Source organism: Hypanus sabinus, chromosome 12 (assembly GCF_030144855.1).
Source record: "Hypanus sabinus isolate sHypSab1 chromosome 12, sHypSab1.hap1, whole genome shotgun sequence".
Lineage (NCBI taxonomy): Eukaryota > Metazoa > Chordata > Chondrichthyes > Myliobatiformes > Dasyatidae > Hypanus > Hypanus sabinus.
Genome location: NC_082717.1, coordinates 4165964 through 4184671, shown reverse-complemented (window position 1 = coordinate 4184671; position 18708 = coordinate 4165964). Strand labels below are relative to the sequence as shown.

Sequence of the window (18708 nt, the reverse complement as noted above, 5' to 3'; positions counted from 1 at the left end):
CCCCAGATCCCTTGATTCCCCTAGCCATAAGATACCTATCTAGCTCCTTCTTGAAAGCATCCAGAGAATTGGCCTCCACTACATTCCGAGGTAGTGCATTCCAGACCCTCACAACTCTCTGGGAGAAGAAGTTTTTCCTTAACTCTGTCCTAAATGACCTACCCCTTATTCTCAAACCATGCCCTCTGGTACTGGACTCTCCCAGCATCTGGAACATATTTCCTGCCACTGTTTTGTCCAATCCCTTAATAATCTTATATATTTCAATCAGATCCCCTCTCAATCTCCTTAATTCCAGCGTGTACAAGCCCAGTCTCTCTAACCTCTCTGCGTAAGACAGTCCAGAAATCCCAGGAATTAACTTCGTGAATCTACGCTGTACTTCCTCTACAGCCAGGATGTCCTTCCTTAACCCTGAAGACCAAAACTGTACACAATACTCCAGGTGTGGTCTCACCAGGGCCCTGTACAAATGCAAAAGGACATCCTTGCTCTTGTACTTAATTCCCTTTGTAATAAAGGCCAACATTCCATTAGCCTTCTTCACTGCCTGCTGCACTTGCTCATTCACCTTCAGTGACTGATGAACAAGGACTCCTAGATCTCTTTGTATTTCTCCCTTACCTAACTCTACACCATTCAGATAATAATCTGCCTTCCTGTTCTTACTCCCAAAGTGGATAACCTCACACTTTTTCACATTAAACGCCATCTGCCAAGTATCTGCCCACTCACCCAGCCTATCCAAGTCACACTGAATTTTCCTAACATCCTCATCACATGTCACACTATCACCCAGCTTAGTATCATCAGCAAATTTGCTGATGTTATTTTCTATGCCTTCATCCAAATCGTTAACGTAAATGGTAAACAACTGTGGTCCCAATACTGAGCCCTGTGGCACCCCACTAGTCACCACCTGCCATTCCGAGAAACACCCATTCACCACTACCCTTTGCTTTCTATCTGCCAACCAGTTTTCTATCCATGTCAATGCCTTCCCCCCGATGCCATGAGCTTTAATTTTACCCACCAATCTTCTATGTGGGACCTTATCAAATGCCTTCTGAAAATCGAGGTACACTACATCCACTGGATCTCCCCCATCTAACTTCCTGGTTATATCCTCAAAGAACTCCAACAGATTAGTCAAGCATGATTTGCCCTTGGTAAATCCATGCTGGCTCAGCCCAATCCTATCAAAGCTATCTAGATATGCCACTATTTCATCCTTAATAATGGACTCTAGCATCTTTCCTACCACCGATGTCAGGCTGACAGGTTGATAGTTCTCTGTTTTCTCCCTCCCTCCTTTCTTAAAAAGTGGGATAACTTTAGCCATTCTTCAATCCTCAGGAACTGATCCTGAATCTAAGGAACATGGGAAAATGATTATCAATGCATCCGCAATTTCCAGGGCCACCTCCTTTAGTACCCTAGGGTGCAGACCATCTGGACCTGGGGATTTGTCAGCCTTCAGTCCCATCAGTCTTCTCATCACCATTTCCTTCCGAATGTCAATCTGTTTCATTTCCTCTGTTACCCTATGTCCTTGGCCCATCCATACAACTGGGAGATTGCTTGTGTCTTCCTTAGTGAAAACAGATCTAAAGTACTCGTTAAATTCTTCTGCCATTTCTCTGTTTCCCATAACAATTTCACCCAATTCATTCTTCAAGGGCCCAACATTGTTCTTAACTATCTTCTTTCTCTTCACATACCTAAAAAAGCTTTTGCTATCTTCCTTTATATTCCTGACTAGCTTGCGTTCGTACCTCTTTTTTTTTTCTCCCCGTATTGTCTTTTTAGTTAAGAACTTTTTAGTTCTTGGACTGTATTCCCTGGAATTCAGGATGTCCTTCCTTAAACCTGGAGACCAAAACTGTACACAATATTCCAGGTGTGGTCTCACCAGGGCCCTGTACAAATGCAAAAGGACATCCTTGCTCTTGTACTCAATTCCCCTTGTAATAAAGGCCAACATTCCATTTGCCCTCTTCACTGCCTGTTGCACTTGCTCATTCACCTTCATTGACTGATGAACTAGGACTCCTAGGTCTCTTTGCATTTCTCCCTTACCTAACTCTACACCGTTCAGACAATACTCTGCCCTCTTGTTCCTGCTTCCAAAGTGGATAACTTCACATTTATTCACATTGAATGACATCTGCCAAGTATCTGCCCACTCACCCAGCCTATCAAAGTCTCCCTGTATTCTCCTAACGTCCTCTTCGCATGTCACACTGCCAACCAGTTTAGTATCATCAGCAAACTTGCTGATATAGTTTTCAATGCCCTCATCTAAATCATTGACATAAATCGTAAAGAGCTGTGGTCCCATTACAGACATTGAGGAAGTGCAGCGTAGATTCACTAGGTTGATTCCTGGAATGGCAGGGCTGTCTTATGCAGAGAGATTGGAGAGATTGGGCTTGTACACACTGGAATTGAGGAGATTGAGAGGGGATCTGATTGAAACGTTTAAGATAATTAAAGGATTTGATAGGATTGAGGCAGGAAATACGTTCCAGATGTTGAGAGAGTCCAGTGCCAGAGGGCATGGATTGAGAATAAGAGGTCAGTTATTTAAAACAGAGTTGAGGAAAAACTTCTTCTCCCAGAGAGTTGTGGAGGTGTGGAATGCACTGCCTCGGAAGACGGTGGAGGCCAATTCTCTGGATGCTTTCAAGAAGGAGCTAGATAGATATCTGATGGATAGGGGAATCAAGGGATATGGGGACAAGGCAGGGACTGGGTATTGATACTGAATGATCAGCCTTGATCTCAGAATGGCAGTGCAGACTCGAGGGGCCGAATGGTCTACTTTTGCACCTGTTGTCTATTGTCTATTGTCTATTGGATCTCATAGAAGCATTCTGAATGTTAAAGGGCCTGAACTGATCAGATATGGCAAAGTTATTTCCCATGGTAGTGGAGTCTAGGACAAGAGGGCACAACTTCAGGATTGAAGGACTCCCTTTCAGAACTGAGATGCAGAGAAATTACTTTAGTCAGAGGGTGGTAAATCTGTAGAATTTGTTACCACGAGTGGCTGTGGAGATCAAGTCATTGGGTGTATTTAAGGCAGAGATAGATAGGTTCTTGATTAGCCAGGGTAACAAAGGGTATGGGGTGAAAGCGTGAGAGTGGGTATGAATGGATGAATTGGATCAGCCCATGACTGAACAACAGAGGAGACTCAATGGGCCAAATAGCCTACCTCTGCTCGTAAATCTTCTGGTCTTATGGTCTTATTGCTGCCCTAAATGCCAGTTGTGTAACAGGCAGTAAATAAATTGTGGCAAAACACAGCATAACATTGAAACCAGCCTTCTACCTCCCCCATCCTCTCCAGCAACTATCTATATTTCTTGTTGCCTCAGTGATCAAAATAATAAAATTATCAAGGTAATCAAGAACACCAGCCACCCTGAAAAACATCTCACTTCGCCTATTGGCAGAAGATACAACAACCATAAAGTGTGTACAATCAGACTCAGATATGGCTTGTCTAATGCTGTTATCAGGCTGCATTGGACAAAATTATTGTTGGGCTGATAATATGGAGATGACATGGAAATTGGTGGAGTTGTGGAATGTGAGTGAGATTGTCAAAGGAGATTTGATCAGTTGGAAATATGGGCAGAGAAATGACAGAGTTTAATTCAGACAAGTGAGAGCTGTTACACTTGGGGAGGATAAATTAACAAGGACAATATAGAGACAGTTCTTAGCAGGTCACGTAAGAACATTGTTGTTAAGAAGGCATATGGTGTGATGGCCTCAGTCAGCCATAGAATTGAGTTCAAGCGGTAATGTTAAAGCTATATAAGACCTTAGTTAGACCCCACTTGGAGGACTCAGATCTGGTTACCTCATGACAGGAAGGATGTGGATGCTGTAGAGAGAGTGCAGCAGAGATTAATAAGGATGTTGCCTGGATTGGAGAGCATGCCTTAAGAGAATAAGTTGAGTGAACTTGGCCTTTTCTCCTTGGAGCAACAGAGGACGAGAAGTAATCTGATAGATGTGTATAAGATGATGAGAGGCATTAATCATGTGGAGTGTCAGAGGCTTATATTTTCCCTGGGCTTAAATGGCTAATACAAGGGGGCAAAGTGTTAAGATGTTTGGCAGTAGGTACAAAGGGGATGCCAGAGGTAGGTATATCACACAGAGAGTGGTGGAAGGTTGGCATGAACTACCAGTGAAGTGGTGGAGTTGGAAACAATACAGTCTTTTAAAAGACTCTTAGATAGGCACATGGAGCTTAGAAAAATAGATGGCTATGCAGTAAGGAAATCTTAGGCAGTTTCCAGAGTAGGTTACATGGTTGGTACTACATTGTGGGCTGAAGGGCCTGTAATGTGCTGTAGTTTTCTATGTTCTATATTCTAATCCGAGCCTAATCAATTAACCTACCAACCAGTATATCTTTGGATTGTGGGAGGAAACCAGACTACCCGGAGGAAATCTACACAATCATTGAAATAATGTACAAACTTCTTTCAGCAGCAGTGGGAATTGAACCCATGCCGCTGGTACTTTAAGGCATTGAACACTACTGTCATGCCTCAAACTCATTGGGGGAAAGGGGTAGGACACCCAGAAGGTTAAGTTTGTGTGAGATCAGCAGGAGGGTAATGGGAATGGAACTGGGTAATGGGTCTGGGTGGAGTAAGAGACGGTAGGAGTATGAAAAGCAGACAGGAAAGGTGTAGGGTTGGGTTATCAGAAATTGGAAAATTCCATGTCCATATCATTGGGCTATAATATCCAGTCAGGACCCCAGACTGAAAAGCAATATTTTGCACAATCGTTGTCAGATATGTCATGAAAACAAAAGATTTAATATCTTCATTTAGAAATAATCACATGATAGTTTAAAGAAATGAATTTACAGAATTGTTGTCCTGGCCCATACATGCTCAATACCTCCAGTACTAGAAATCAGTTTGCATTGTGTGAACTGATCTTACTAATGACAGTGAGCCGGGTTCCGCTCCCACTGATGTCTCCCCACACTCTGCAGTAATAGTCGGCAGAGTCATTGACCTCGACCTTTGTGACCATCAGGATGAAACTGCTGTTGGAGGAGTCCCTGGAGGGCTGGAACCTCTCAGTGAAACCTGGTCTCCCTCGTATGCTCTCTCCTGCCTCGTGCGTTAAGACCCACTCCATGTCCTGCCCAGGTCGTCTCCGACACCAGTGGACATCAGTGTTTCCCACTCTGGCGTTCTTCATGGCGCACCATAACCGTGCCGATTGCCCCTCGGTGACGTGCTCCTGGCTTGGGGACTGGATGAGAACTGGAGGATTGGCATCTTTAAAGGGAAAATAGCAATTACCTTAAAAATCTTTCTGCGTAACTATGTCTAAGAGAGTAAACAGATTGAAATACTATATATGTAGAATTGTTTCAGCTGCACTGTATGATGCACTTTGCTGAGATTTATTAATTGTACAGAAATGACTCTTATCATATTTAAAAGCATTAGTGTTGTGTTTATTGTCCTCTGCACAAGTACATATCAGGACAGATGCAATGAAACACTTGCAGTTCAGGCACAGAGCATTGAATAGGCAGCAGTCATGAGAAAAGCACCAATTATACACAAATTTTACAAGAAAAAACATAGTTGGATCAAAAATGAAACACAGCTGGTTTTAGTACACAGTGATCAAAATTCCCATTGTCTTATTAAACTGTAGTGAGTTGGGTTGTGTTGCTTGGTTTGGGAACTCAATGGCTGAAGGGAAATAGCTGTTCTTGAACGTGGTGGTGAGAGACTTCAGGCTTCTGTACCTCCTGCTTAGGGATATCTTGCAGGATGTTAGGGATAAATTTGTCCCGGTGAGGAAGATAAAGAATGGTAGGGTGAAGGAACCATGGGTGACAAGTGAAGTGGAGAATCTAGTCAGGTGGAAGAAGGCAGCATACACGGGGTTTAGGAAGGAAGGATCAGATGGGTCTATTGAGGAATATAGGGCAGCAAGAATGGAGCTTAAGAAGGGGCTGAGAAGAGCAAGAAGGGGGCATGAGAAGGCCTTGGCGAGTAGGGTAAAGGAAATCCCCAAGGCATTCTTCAATTATGTTGAGAATAAAAGGATGACAGGAGTGAAAGTAGGACCGATTAGAGATAAAGGTGGGAAGATGTGCCTGGAGGCTGTGGAAGTGAGCGAGGTCCTCAATGAATACTTCTCTTCGGTATTCACCAATGAGAGGGAACTTGATGACGGTGAGGACAATATGAATGAGGTTGATGTTCTGGAGCACGTTGATATTAAGGGTGAGGAGCTGTTGGAGTTGTTAAAATACATTAGAATGATTAAATCCCCAGGGCCTGATGGAATATTCCCCAGTCTGCTCCACGAGGCAAGGGAAGAGATTGCTGATCCTCTGGCTAGGATTTTTATGTCCTCGTTGTCCACGGGAATGGTACCAGAGGATTGGAGGGAGGTGAATGTTGTCCCCTTGTACAAAAGAGGTTGTAGGGTTAGTCCAGGTAATTATAGACAAGTGAGCCTTATGTCTGTGGTGGGAAAGCTGTTGGAAAAGGTTCTTAGAGATAGGATCTATGGGCATTTAAAGAATCATGGTCTGATCAGGGACAGTCAGCGTGGCTTTGTGAAGGGCAGATCATGCCTAACAAACCTGATAGAGTTCATTGAGGAGGTGACCAGGCATATAGATGAGGGTAGTGCAGTGGATGTGATCTACATGGATTTTAGTAAGGCATTTGAGAAGGTTCCACACGGTAGGCTTATTCAGAAAGTCAGAAGGCATGGGATCCAGGGAAGTTTGGCCAGGTGGATTCAGAATTGGCTTGCCTGCAAAAGGCATAGGGTCGTGGTGGAGGGAGTACATTCAGACTGGAGGGTTGTGACTAGTGGTGTCCCACAAGGATCTGTTCTGGGACCTCTATTTTTTGTGATTTTTATTAGCAACCTGGATGTGGGGGTAGAAGAGTGGGTTGGCAAGTTTGCAGATGACACAAAGGTTGGTGGTGTTGTAGATAGTGTAGAGGATTGTCGAAGATTGCAGAGAGACATTGATAGGATGCAGAAGTGGGCTGAGAAGTGGCAGATGGAGTTCAACCCGGAGAAGTGTGAGGTGGTACACTTTGGAAAGACAAACTCCAAGGCAGAGTACAAAATAAATGGCAGGATACTTGGTAGTGTGGAGGAGCAGAGAGATCTGGGGGTACATGTCCACAGATCCCTGAAAGTTGCCTCACAGGTCAAGAAGGTTATGGGGTGTTAGCTTTCATCAGTCGAGGGATAGAGTTTAAGAGTCACGATGTAATGATGCAGTTGTATAAAACTCTTGTTAGGCCTGTTATGAGTGATGAACAGACTGGATGGAAAGTGGGGTGCAGAGTTAACCATTTCCCCCCCCCCCCCGACAACTACAAACTATTGCTATGTTGCTAATGAGAGAGATAGATAGAGCACAGAGGCAGGAACATTTGCTACAGATAAGAGGGAGAGAGAGACTATTGATTTATTGTATTTTGACTCTTCCTGGATTATTTACCTTTCACTACTTTACTTTGCTCATTAACATTCCTCAGGAGACAGCAGGAGTGGCCTGATTTGAGAAACACAGTCATTCAGAATTGATGGAGAGCTGAGACCCCGTTAGTAGGGATAAAAGACAGGTCTGGGGAGACACCCCTCAGACACACCAGTGGACACTGACTGAGTGTTGTGGACCCAGAGAAAGGTGGGAGATTCGGAGACCGAATCAGGAGATCGGTCTGTAAAGCTCACAGTGTGACGGCAGGGCCGGTGGGGACTTGTGTGTGTGTCCACTCATGCCAGAGTGACGAGTCCACCACAGAAGAATGGTCTACCTGAAGAACAGAGGGGTCATAGTGAATGAGCACAACGACACGACAGATTAAGAATCTCTCTCTCCCTCTCTCCATAACTACCTCAGCACGCATGAACTGAACTGAACTTTATACTTTTCTATGACAATTCATTTACCCCCTAGACATCGATAGAGCTTGTTTATTATTGCTTATTATTATTCCTACACTTTTAGGTTTATTACTGCTAACATGTTTTATATGTATATTTGCATTTTTGATACTGTATTGTGTAGTTTACTAATAAACACCTTTAGTTTTGGTACCACCAGACTCCAACGGATACTTCTATCTCTGCTGGTCAGACACCCAGTTACGGGGTACGTAACAGGCCACACCAAGTACTGTGTCCAGTTCTGGTCACCTCAGTATAGGAAGGATGTGGGAGCATTGAGATTTAAGGTACATTGAGCGTTGAGGTACAGAGGAGATTTACCAGGATGCTGCCTGGTTTAGAGAGTGTGCATTATGATCAGAGATTAAGGGAGCTAGGGCTTCACTCTTAAGAGGAATAGACAGAGTGGACAGCCAGCGCCTCTTCCCCAGGGCACCACTGTTCAGTACAAGAGGACATGGCTTTAAGGTAAGGGGAGGGAAGTTCAAGGGGGATATTAGAGGAAGGTTTTTCACTCAGTAGTTGGTACGTGGAATGCACTGCCTGAGTCAGTGGTGGAGGCAGATACACTAGTGAAGTTTAAGAGACTACCAGACAGGTATATGGAGGAATTTAAGGTGGGGGGATATATAGGAGGCAGGGCTTGAGGGTCGGCACAACATTGAGGGCTGAAGGGTCTGTAATGTGCTGTACTATTCTATGTTCTATGTTCTAAACTTTTGCCCTCTAACTCTCAACTCATGTCCTCTTCTTTGAATCTCCCCACTCTCCCTATCCATGTCAACTCTATCTATCCCACTCATAATTTTAAATACCTCTATCAAGTCCCCCCTCAACCTTCTACGCTCCAAAGAATAAAGACCTAACCTGTTCAACCTTTCTCTGTAACTTAAGTGTTGAAACCCAAATAACATGCTAGTAAATCTTCTCTGTACTCTCTCTATTTTGTTGACATCTTTCCTATAATTTGGTGACCAGAACTGTACACAATACTGCAAATTTGGCCTCACCAATGCCTTGTACAGTTTTAACATTAATCCCATCTCCTATACTCAATGCTCTGATTTATAAAGGCCAGCATACCAAAAGCTTTCTTCACCACCCTATCCACATGAGATTCCACCATCAGGGAACTATGCACCATTATTCCTAGATCACTCTGTTCTATTGCATTCTTCAATGCCCTACCATTTACCATGTATGTCCTATTTTGATTAGTCCTACCAAAGTGTAGCACCTCACACTTATCAGCATTAAACTCCATTTGCCATCTTTCAGCCCACTCTTCTAACTGGCCTAAATCTCTCTGCAAGCTTTGAAAACCTACTTCATTATCCACAATGCCACCTATCTTAGTATCATCTGCATACTTACTAATCCAATTTACCACCTCATCATCCAGATCATTAATGTATATGACAAACAACATTGGGCCCAGTACAGATCCCTAAGGCACACCACTAGTCACTGGCATCCAATCTGACAAACAGTTATCCACCACTACTCCCTTGCATCTCCCAACCAGCCACTGGTTTTACAACTTCAAGATTAATAGCTAATGATTGAACTTTCCTAACTAACGTTCCGTGTGGAACCTTCTCAAAGGCCTTACTGAAGTCCATACGGACAACATTGACTGCTTTATCCTTGTCAACTTTCCTAGTAACCTCTTCAAAAAATTCAATAAGATTTGTCAAACATGAACTTCCATGCACAAATCCATGTTGACTGTTCCTAATCAGACCCTATCTATCCAGATAATTATATATACCATCTCTAAGAATACTTTCCATTAATTTACCCACTACTGACATCAAACTTACAGGCCTATAATTGCTAGGTTTACTCTTAGAACCCTTTTTAAACAAGGGAACCACACGAGCAATACGCCAATCCTCCGGCACCATCCCCATCTCTAATGACGTTTGAAAAGTTTCTGTCAGAGCCCCTGCTATTTCTTCACGAACTTCCCTCAAAGTCCTAGGTAAATCCTGTCAGGATCCGGAGACTTATCCACTTTTATATTCCTTAAAAGTGCCAGTTCTTCCTCCTCTTTTATCATCATAGTTTCTGCAACTACCCTACTTGTTTCCCTTACCTTACACAATTCAATATCCTTCTCCTTACTGAAGAAAACAAATTGTTCAAAATCTCCCCCATCTCTTTTGGCTCCACACATAGCTGTCCACTCTGATTCTCTAAGGGATCAATTTTATCCCTCACTATCCTTTTGCTATTAATATAACTGTAGAAACCCTTTCAAGTTATTTTCACCTTACTTGCCAAAGCAACCTCATATCTTCTTTTAGCTTTTCTAATTTCTTTCTTAAGATTCTTTTTACATTCTTTATATTCCTCGAGCACCTCATTTACTCCATGCTGCCTATATTTATTGTAGATATCTCTCTCTTTTTCCGAACCATGTTTCCAATATCCCTTGAAAACCATGGCTCTCTCAAACTTTTAACCTTTCCTTTCAACCTAACAGGAACATAAGGATTCTGTACCCTCAAAATTTCAGCTTTAAATTATCTCCATTTCTCTATTACATCCTTCCCATAAAACAAATTGTTCCAATCCACTCCTTTTAAGTCCTTTCACATCTCCTCAAAGTAAGCCTTTCTCCAATCAAAAATCTCTACCCGTTGTACAAGTGTTCTCTTACTTTAAACTTAACGACCAGTCTATTTCTTTTACACATATCATTTTATCCTCTTCTCCTGTCCATTTGTTCTGACTGTTTTTCCAATTGATAACATCGTCCAGTACTGATAACTCACACCCACAGGGAGAGCTCTCAGTAAATTGACTTATTATTGTCACACATACTGAGGTTCAGAGAAAAACCTGTTCACCCACAAAATGATTTGCCAAGATTTTCTATATTATTCCAGAGTACCTGTCCTTTCCCACTTTTCCATTTCCCAACTGTTACCAGTTTACACTCCAGGGGAAACCATCCGACTCTGTTCTACTGGGGACATTACAGAACCCCGTGTCTGACAGTCATCGTGTGAAGGTTGGATACTGAGATGCTGTTATTGTCAGAGTAAACTGACGTTGACTTACCAGTTACATTGAGCTGTGTTCCTCCTCCGTAGATGTAATTCCACACACTGCAGTTGTACACTGCAGTGTCACTAATAGATGTGTTGCTGATGGTCAGAATGTAACTGTTATTCACGCCATTCCTGTGAGACTGAAAACGGTCAGAGATACCCCCGGACCTGCTCACCGAGTCATTCACAAAGTGACTCAACGCCCACTCGCTCTTGTTCCCAGGTCGCTGGTGGTACCAGTGTACATCGGTGACATTGACACTGGCGTTATACAAGGCACAGTGGAGCTGGACAGTTACACCCTCTGGCACCTTGCTGACCGGTGGATACTGCACAAGGACGGGATCATCTGCGGGATCTGTGTGTTGGATATGGATACATTAATGTGTATCTACAAGGCAGTATATTTCCCCAGCATTTAACAATTTCTAAAATTTAAATAAGTGTTAGCCACAAGAATAATTTTCAGCTCTTTACTAAAGTCAGTGACCTGACCAAGTTGGTGCAGTCGTTCATTGTTATTATTCTATTCTTTAGTCTCAGGGTTGTATATGGTGACATATTCGTAATTTGATAATAAATTTAATTTGACATTGAACTTTGAAAAGATGTTAGATTAAAGCAAGTTTTTTTTGAACTGGCATTTAAATGTGTCAATCGAGTCTGCATCCCTTATAGTTTTAGGTATTGAATTCCACAGTTTAGGAGCTTTTGAGGGAGATGGCATCTCAGAAAGGAGACAGCCATTATAAAGCACCCCCATCACGCAGGACATGCCCTCTTCTCATTGTTACTGTCCGGAAGGAGGTACAGAAGTTTGAAAGCACACACTCAATGATTCAGGAACAGTTTCTTCCCCTCTACCATATGATTCCAAAATGGACATCGAACCTGTGATGTCTCCCTCACTTTTTGTTTTGCACTATTTTTATTTTAACTATTTGATGTGGATTTACTGTAATTGATATTGTCATTTATTGCATTGTACTGCTGTGGCTAAGTTAACAAATTTCAGTACATACACCTGTGATAGTAAACCTGATTCCGATTGAAGAAACAGAGAAACATAGAAAGCCTACTGCACAATACAGGCCCTTTGGCCCACAAAGCTGTGCCGAACATGTCCTCACTATAGAAATTACCGAGGGTTACCCATAGCCCTCAATTTTCTAAGCTCCGTGTACCTATCCAGGAGTCTCTCAAAAGACCAGATCATATCCACCTTTACCAAAATCACTGGCAGCCCATTCCATGCACTCACCACTGAGTAAAAAATTTAACCCTGACATCTCCTTTGTACCTACTTCCAAGCACCTTAAAACTGCACCCTCTCATATTGGCCCTGGGAAAAAGCCTCTGACTATCTGCACGATCAATCCCTCTCATCATCTTAAACACATCTATCAGGTCACCTCTCATCCTCCATCACTCCAAGGAGAAAAGGCTGAGTTCACTCAACATGTTTTCATAAGGCATGCTCCCCAATCCAGGCAACATCCTTGTAAATCTCCTCTGCACCCTTCCTATGGTTTCCACGTCCTACCTGTCGTGAGGTGACCAGAACTGAGCACAGTTCTCCAGGAGGGGTCTGACCAGGGTCCTATATAGCTGCAACATTACCTCTCGGTTCTTAAACTCATTCCCATGATAGAGGAAGGCCAATGCACCATATGCATCCTTAACCAGAGGGTCAACCTGCGGAGCAGCTTTCAGTGTTTTATGGACTTGGAGGAAATGACGATTTCTTTGTTCACCCAACAGAAGGCATTCGCAAACCACCGTTGTTGATACTAGGTTTCCTAGAATCTATTTGCTAAGAAAACCATGGTCAAACTCACAAACTGTATCACACAACAACAGCGTCAAGAGGATCTTCAAGACAATTCTGAAGAAAGAAAGATGCAAGCTGAAATTGGTAAAGAACAATGTGGTTTTGTGAAAGACAAAGGTACAAGAAACGTGATATTGATGTTAAGGATATATCAGAATGAGCTATTCAAGTGCAAAAAGATTTGTTTGCTTGTTTTATCGACTACACAAAAGCATTTGATAAAGTGAAGCACAATAACTTATTTGAAATATTACAGGAAACTTTAGATCTGGATTTGAAAGACCTCCGCCTAATGAGAAATCTGTACTGGGAACAAACTGCCGCTGTAAGAATAGATGGAGAAGTGAGTCAGTTTACGAAAATCAAGAGAGGCGTTAGACAAGGGTATGTTTTCCCCCTGGTTTGTTTAATGTGTATAGTGAAACAATATTCCAAAAAATAAGAGACATCTTGAGAATCAAAGTTGGCGGTGTAACATCAATAATTTCAGAAATGCGGATGACACTGTGTTAATTGCAAGTACGAAGAACTACAAAACTTAATTGATATAGTTGTTGAAGAAAGTGCAAAAATGGGTCTGTCTATCAACTGCAAAAATACAGAATGTATGGTGATATCTGAAAAGAAGAAGAATCCTAACTGCAGGTTGAGAATAAACGGGAAAGACATAAACAAGTACGGAACTTTTGTTATTTAGGAAGCTGGGTGACATCAGATGGCAGGTGCAACATGGACATCAAAAGAATAGGGATGGCAAAAGACACCTTTATGAGAATGAAGAGTATACTGACCAACACTAAAGTAGGCATGGCAACCCGCCTCAGAGCACTGAAATGTTACGTTTATCCAGCGATGAGCAGCAGCTTTGAGTTTCCTATGGACTCGGACCCCAAGATCCCTCTGATCCTCCACACTGCCAAGAGTCTTACCATGAATACAAGATTCTGCCATCATATTTGACCTACCAAAATGAACCACCTCACACTTACCTGGGTTGAGCTCCATCTTGCCTATTGCTGCTTTCTATCACCTCTTCACTCTCCCTGACCAGACAAAGGGCATCGAGCTGCTTCTCCAGTTCCCTAACGTGGTCCCCAAGGAGCTGCAGCTCGACGCACCTGACGCAGATGTGGCTGAAAGTCTCCCGGACTTCCCACATCTGACACGGAGCACAGAACGCCGGCCTCACACACATACTTCCTGTCTGTATTCTACACAGGCAACCTACCTCGCCTCGACCCGTTATCGCTGAAGCTCCATTCTGCCAATGCCTTCCTACTCTGATTCCCTCATCTCTGTTATCTGCATTATAACGCTGTCTCCTTTAAACTATTCTCGCTGTTCTAACTGGCTGATGTCCACACGCTACACTCGTACCTCAGTCAAACCACTGAAGAAATAACTGTCTCATTTTAAACTATTCTCGCTGTTCTAACTGGCTGACATCCACATGCTACAGTCGTACCTCAGTCAAACCACAAATAACTGTCTCATTTTAAACTATTCTCGCTGTTCTAATTGACTGATGTCCACGCGTTTGCGCAGTCGTGCCTTGAGACCCTGATCTATGACTCTGAACACTGAAGAGTTTCTCCTTTTCTCTCCTGTGATAACACACTCCACATTGACATTTATTTTCAAATATCCAACTGGACACATAGAGCAGATGGTCAGTCACCATGTTGGTGCTCCCCACCCATGAGTTAGGGGCCACAGTGCTCTGGATCGTGTCCCAGTGACGGGGCTCCAGTGTTACACTGTGTGTTCTTTACTACAATGTGCCCAGCCACGGGAAGTGAGTGGTGGTGGAATAACTCCCAATGCAGGGACACACTGCTGAATAAATAGAACTTTTACTCATGAGTTATGATGAGCTGGGTGCCGTTCCCATCGATGTCTCCCCACACTCTGCAGAAATAGACGGCAGAATCATTGTGCACCACGTCTGTGATCGACAGGGTGAAGCTGTTGTTGGACGTGTCTCTGTAGGACTGGAACCTCTCAGTGAAACCCCGTCCCCACCCTGGGCTGCCTCCTGATCTGTGTGTTAAAACCCACTCCATGTCCTGCCCAGGTAGTTTCCGATACCAGTGGAGGTCAGTCTTTTCCGGCCTGGCTTTGCTCATGGTACACCATAACCAAGCCGTGTGACCCTCAGTGACACGCTGTATACTCGGGGACTGGATAAGGACAGGAATGTCTGCACCTGTAAGGGAGAATATCTTCACTTCAACCCCAGTCCTTTTGTAGCTTCTCTGCTTCCTCAAAACAACCTGCCCCTCCTATGATGCAAATCACTGACATATACTGTAAAATGAATCAGTCCCAACACAGACCCCCGTGGAACATCACTGGTCACTGGTAGCCAACCATAAAGGGCTCACTTTATTCCCACTCTTTGCCTCTTTCCAATCAGTCACTGCTTTGTCCATGCCAGAATCTTTCCTGTAATTCTATGGTCTCACAGCTTGTTAGCAGCCTCATGTGTGGCACCTTGTCAAAGGCCTTCTGAAAATCCAAGTACACAACATCAACCGAATCTCCTTTGTCTGTTCTGATTGTTATTTCATTAAAGAATTCCAATAGATTTGTAGAAACAGAAAACCTGCAGCACAGTACAGACCCTTCAGCCCACAAAGCTGTGCTGAACATGTCCTTACCTTAGAACTACCGAGAGTTACCCATAGCCCTCTATTTTTCAAAGCCCTCATCCTCCGTCGCTCCAAAGAGAAAAGAGCAACTTCACTCAACCCATTGTCATAAGACATGCTCCCCAATCCAGGCAACACCTTTGTAAATCTCCTCTGCACCCTTTCTATGGTTTCCACATCCTTCCTGTAGTGAGGCGACCAGAATTGAGCACAGTACTCCAAGTGGGGTCTGTCCAGGGTCCTATATACTGTAGCTGTAACATTACCTTTCGACTCTTAAACTTAATCACACGGTTTATGAAGGACAATATATTGTATGCTTTCTTAACCACAGAGTCAACATATGCAGCAGCTGTGAGTGTCCTATGGACTTGGACTCCAAGATCTCTCTGATTCTCCACAATGCCAAGAGTCTTACAATTAATGCTACATTCTGCCAATTCACCCTTATCTGAGTAGAACTCCATCTGCCAGTTCTCAGCCCAGTTTTACATCCTATCAATGTCCCGCTGTAACCTCTGACAGCCCTCCACACTATCCACAACACCTCCAACCTTTGTGTCATCAGCAAATTTACAAACCCGTCCCACCACTTCCTCATCCAGGTCATTTATAAAAATCATGAAGAGTAAGGGTCCTAGAACAGATCCCTGAGGCACTCCACTGGTCACCGACCTCTATGCAGAATATGACCCGTCTACAACCACTGCTTTGCCTTCTGTGCGCAAGCCAGTTCTGGATCCACAATGTCCCCTTGCATCCCCTGCCTCCTTACTTTCTCAATAAGCCTTACATGAGGTACCTTATCAAATGCCTTGCTGAAATCAATATATGCTACATTCATGGCTCTACATTCATCAATGTGTTTAGTCACATCCTCAAAAAATTCAATCAGCCTCATAAGGCATAACCTGCCTTTGACAAAACCATGCTGACTATTTCTAATCATATGATGCATCTCCAGGTGTTCATAAATTCTGCCTCTTGGGATCTTCTCCATCAAATTACTAACCACTGAAGTAAGACTCACTGGCCTATAATTTCCTGGGATATCTCTACTCCCTTTCTTGAATAAGAGAACAACATCCGTAACCCTCCAATCCTCCAGAACCTCACCTGTCCCCATTGATGATGCAAGGATTATTGCTAGAGGCTCAGCAATCACATCCCTTGCTTCCCACAGTAGCCAAGGGTACGTCTCGTCTCGTCCCGGTGACTTATCCAATTTGATGCTTCCAAAAACTCCAGCACATCCTCTTTCTTAATATCTATATTCTCAAGCTTTCCAATCCACTGCAAGTCATCCCTACAATCGCCAAGATCCTTTTCCAAAGTGAATACTGAAGCACTGTATTCAGTAAGTACCTCTTCTATCTCCTCTGGTTCCACACACTCTTCTCCACTGTCACATTTGATTGGTCCCATTCTCTCACATCTTATCCTCTTGCTGAGAATTATGAGAAGCATACTTTCTCATGGCCTCTTCTGGCTCTCCTAATTTCTCCATATGTTTCCCTTAGAACATGTGTTTCCAATTTATGCTTCCAAGTTCCTTTCTGATAACCTCATATTTCCCCTTACTCCAATTAAACATTTCCCTTGCTTGTCTGTTCCAATCCCTCTCCAACGCCATGGTAAAAAAGATGGAATTGTGATCGCTATCTCCCAAATGCTCTCCCACTGAGAGATCTGACACTTGACCAGGTTCATTTCCCAATACCAGATGAAGTACAGCCTCTCCTCTTATAGGCTTATCTACATATTGTGTCAAGAAACCTTCCTGGACACACCTAACAAATTCCACTGCAACTAAACCCCTCACTTTAAGAAAATGCCAATCAATATTTTGGGAAATTTAAATCTCCCATCACAGCAACCCTGTCACTATCACTTCTTTCCAGAATCTGTCTCCTGATCTGCTCCTCGATGTCCCTGTGGTCTATAACAAACACCCAGTAGGTATTGTCCCCTTCCGATTCCTAACTTCCACCCATAGAGTCTCTGGAGACAAGCCTTCCATGTCTTCCTCCTTTTCTGCAGCTGTGACACCATCCCTGGTCAACAGTGCCATGCCCCCACTTCTTTTGCCTTCCTCCCAGTCCTTTCTGAAACATCTAAAGTCTGACACTCGAAGTAGCCATTCCCGCCCCTGCACCATATAAGTCTCTGTAATGGCCACAACATCATAGCTCCAAGTGCTGATCTACACTCTAAACTCATCAGCTTTGTTCAGAAAACTCCTCACATTAAAATAGACTCATCTCAAACTATCGGACTGAGCGCGTCCCTTCTCTATTACCTGCCTATCCTCACTTTCGCACTGTCTGCAAGTTTTCTCTATTTGTGAGCCAACCTCCCTTTCTTATGTCACTTCAGTCTGGTTCCCACCCCTCAGCAATTCTAGTTTAAACTCTCCTCAACAGCCTTAGCAAACCTCCCCACCAGGATTTTGGTCCCCCTGGGATTCAAGTGCAACCCGTCCTTTTTGTACAGGTCACACCTGCCCCAAAAGAGGTCCCAATGATCCAGAAATCTGAATCCCTGCCCCTGCTCTAATTCCTCAGCCACACATTTATCCTCCACCTCATTCTATTCCTCTACTCACTGTCACATGGCACAGGCAGTAAGCTGGAGATTACTACCTTTGAGGTCCTGCTTCTCAACTTCCTTCCTGACACCTTATGGTCAGTTTTCAGGACCTCCTCCCTTTTCCTACCTTTGTCGTTGGTACCAATATGTACCACAACGTCTGGCTGTTCTCCTTCCCTCTTCAAGATATTGTGAACATGATCAGAATCATCCCGGATCCTGCCACCTGGGAGGCAAACTATCATCCACATTTCTTTCCTACATCTACAGAATCGCCTGTCTGGCCCACTAACTATAGAATCCGTAATCACTGCTGCCTTCCACTTCCTTTCCCTACCCTTCTGATCCACAGGGTCAGACTCTGTGCCAGAGGCATTGCCACTGTCGCTTCCCCCAGCTAGGCCAGCTCCCCCAGCAGTACTCAAACAGGAGTACTTATCATCAAGGGGCACAGCCACAGGTGTACTCTCTGGCATCTGACTCTTGCCCTTCCCGCTCCTGACTACTGCCCACTTATCTGTCACCCCAGGACCCAGAGTGACTACCTGCCTACATCTCCTTTCTATCACCTCCTCATTCTCTCTGACCA

General features: G+C 43.7%; 2 protein-coding genes across 2 annotated transcripts in view; one reads left to right on the top strand and one right to left on the bottom strand.

The window, feature by feature from the left end:
* The window catches only part of LOC132402573 (uncharacterized), a 155551-nt gene extending 142639 nt beyond the window's left edge, over positions 1-12912 (top strand). The window contains exon 10 of the transcript XR_009514957.1: positions 12810-12912. The gene's annotated coding sequence lies outside the window, so the exon portion shown is untranslated. The remainder of the gene's footprint in view (positions 1-12809) is intronic.
* LOC132403308 (uncharacterized) overlaps positions 1-13884 on the bottom strand; it is a 57819-nt gene extending 43935 nt beyond the window's left edge. The window contains exons 1-3 of the mRNA XM_059986760.1: positions 13869-13884; positions 11059-11406; positions 4980-5324 (exon numbers count right to left, since the gene is read on the bottom strand). Of these exons, the coding sequence (XP_059842743.1) occupies positions 4980-5324; positions 11059-11406; positions 13869-13884 (709 nt within the window). The remainder of the gene's footprint in view (positions 1-4979; positions 5325-11058; positions 11407-13868) is intronic.
* Positions 13885-18708: the final 4824 nt, after the last annotated feature.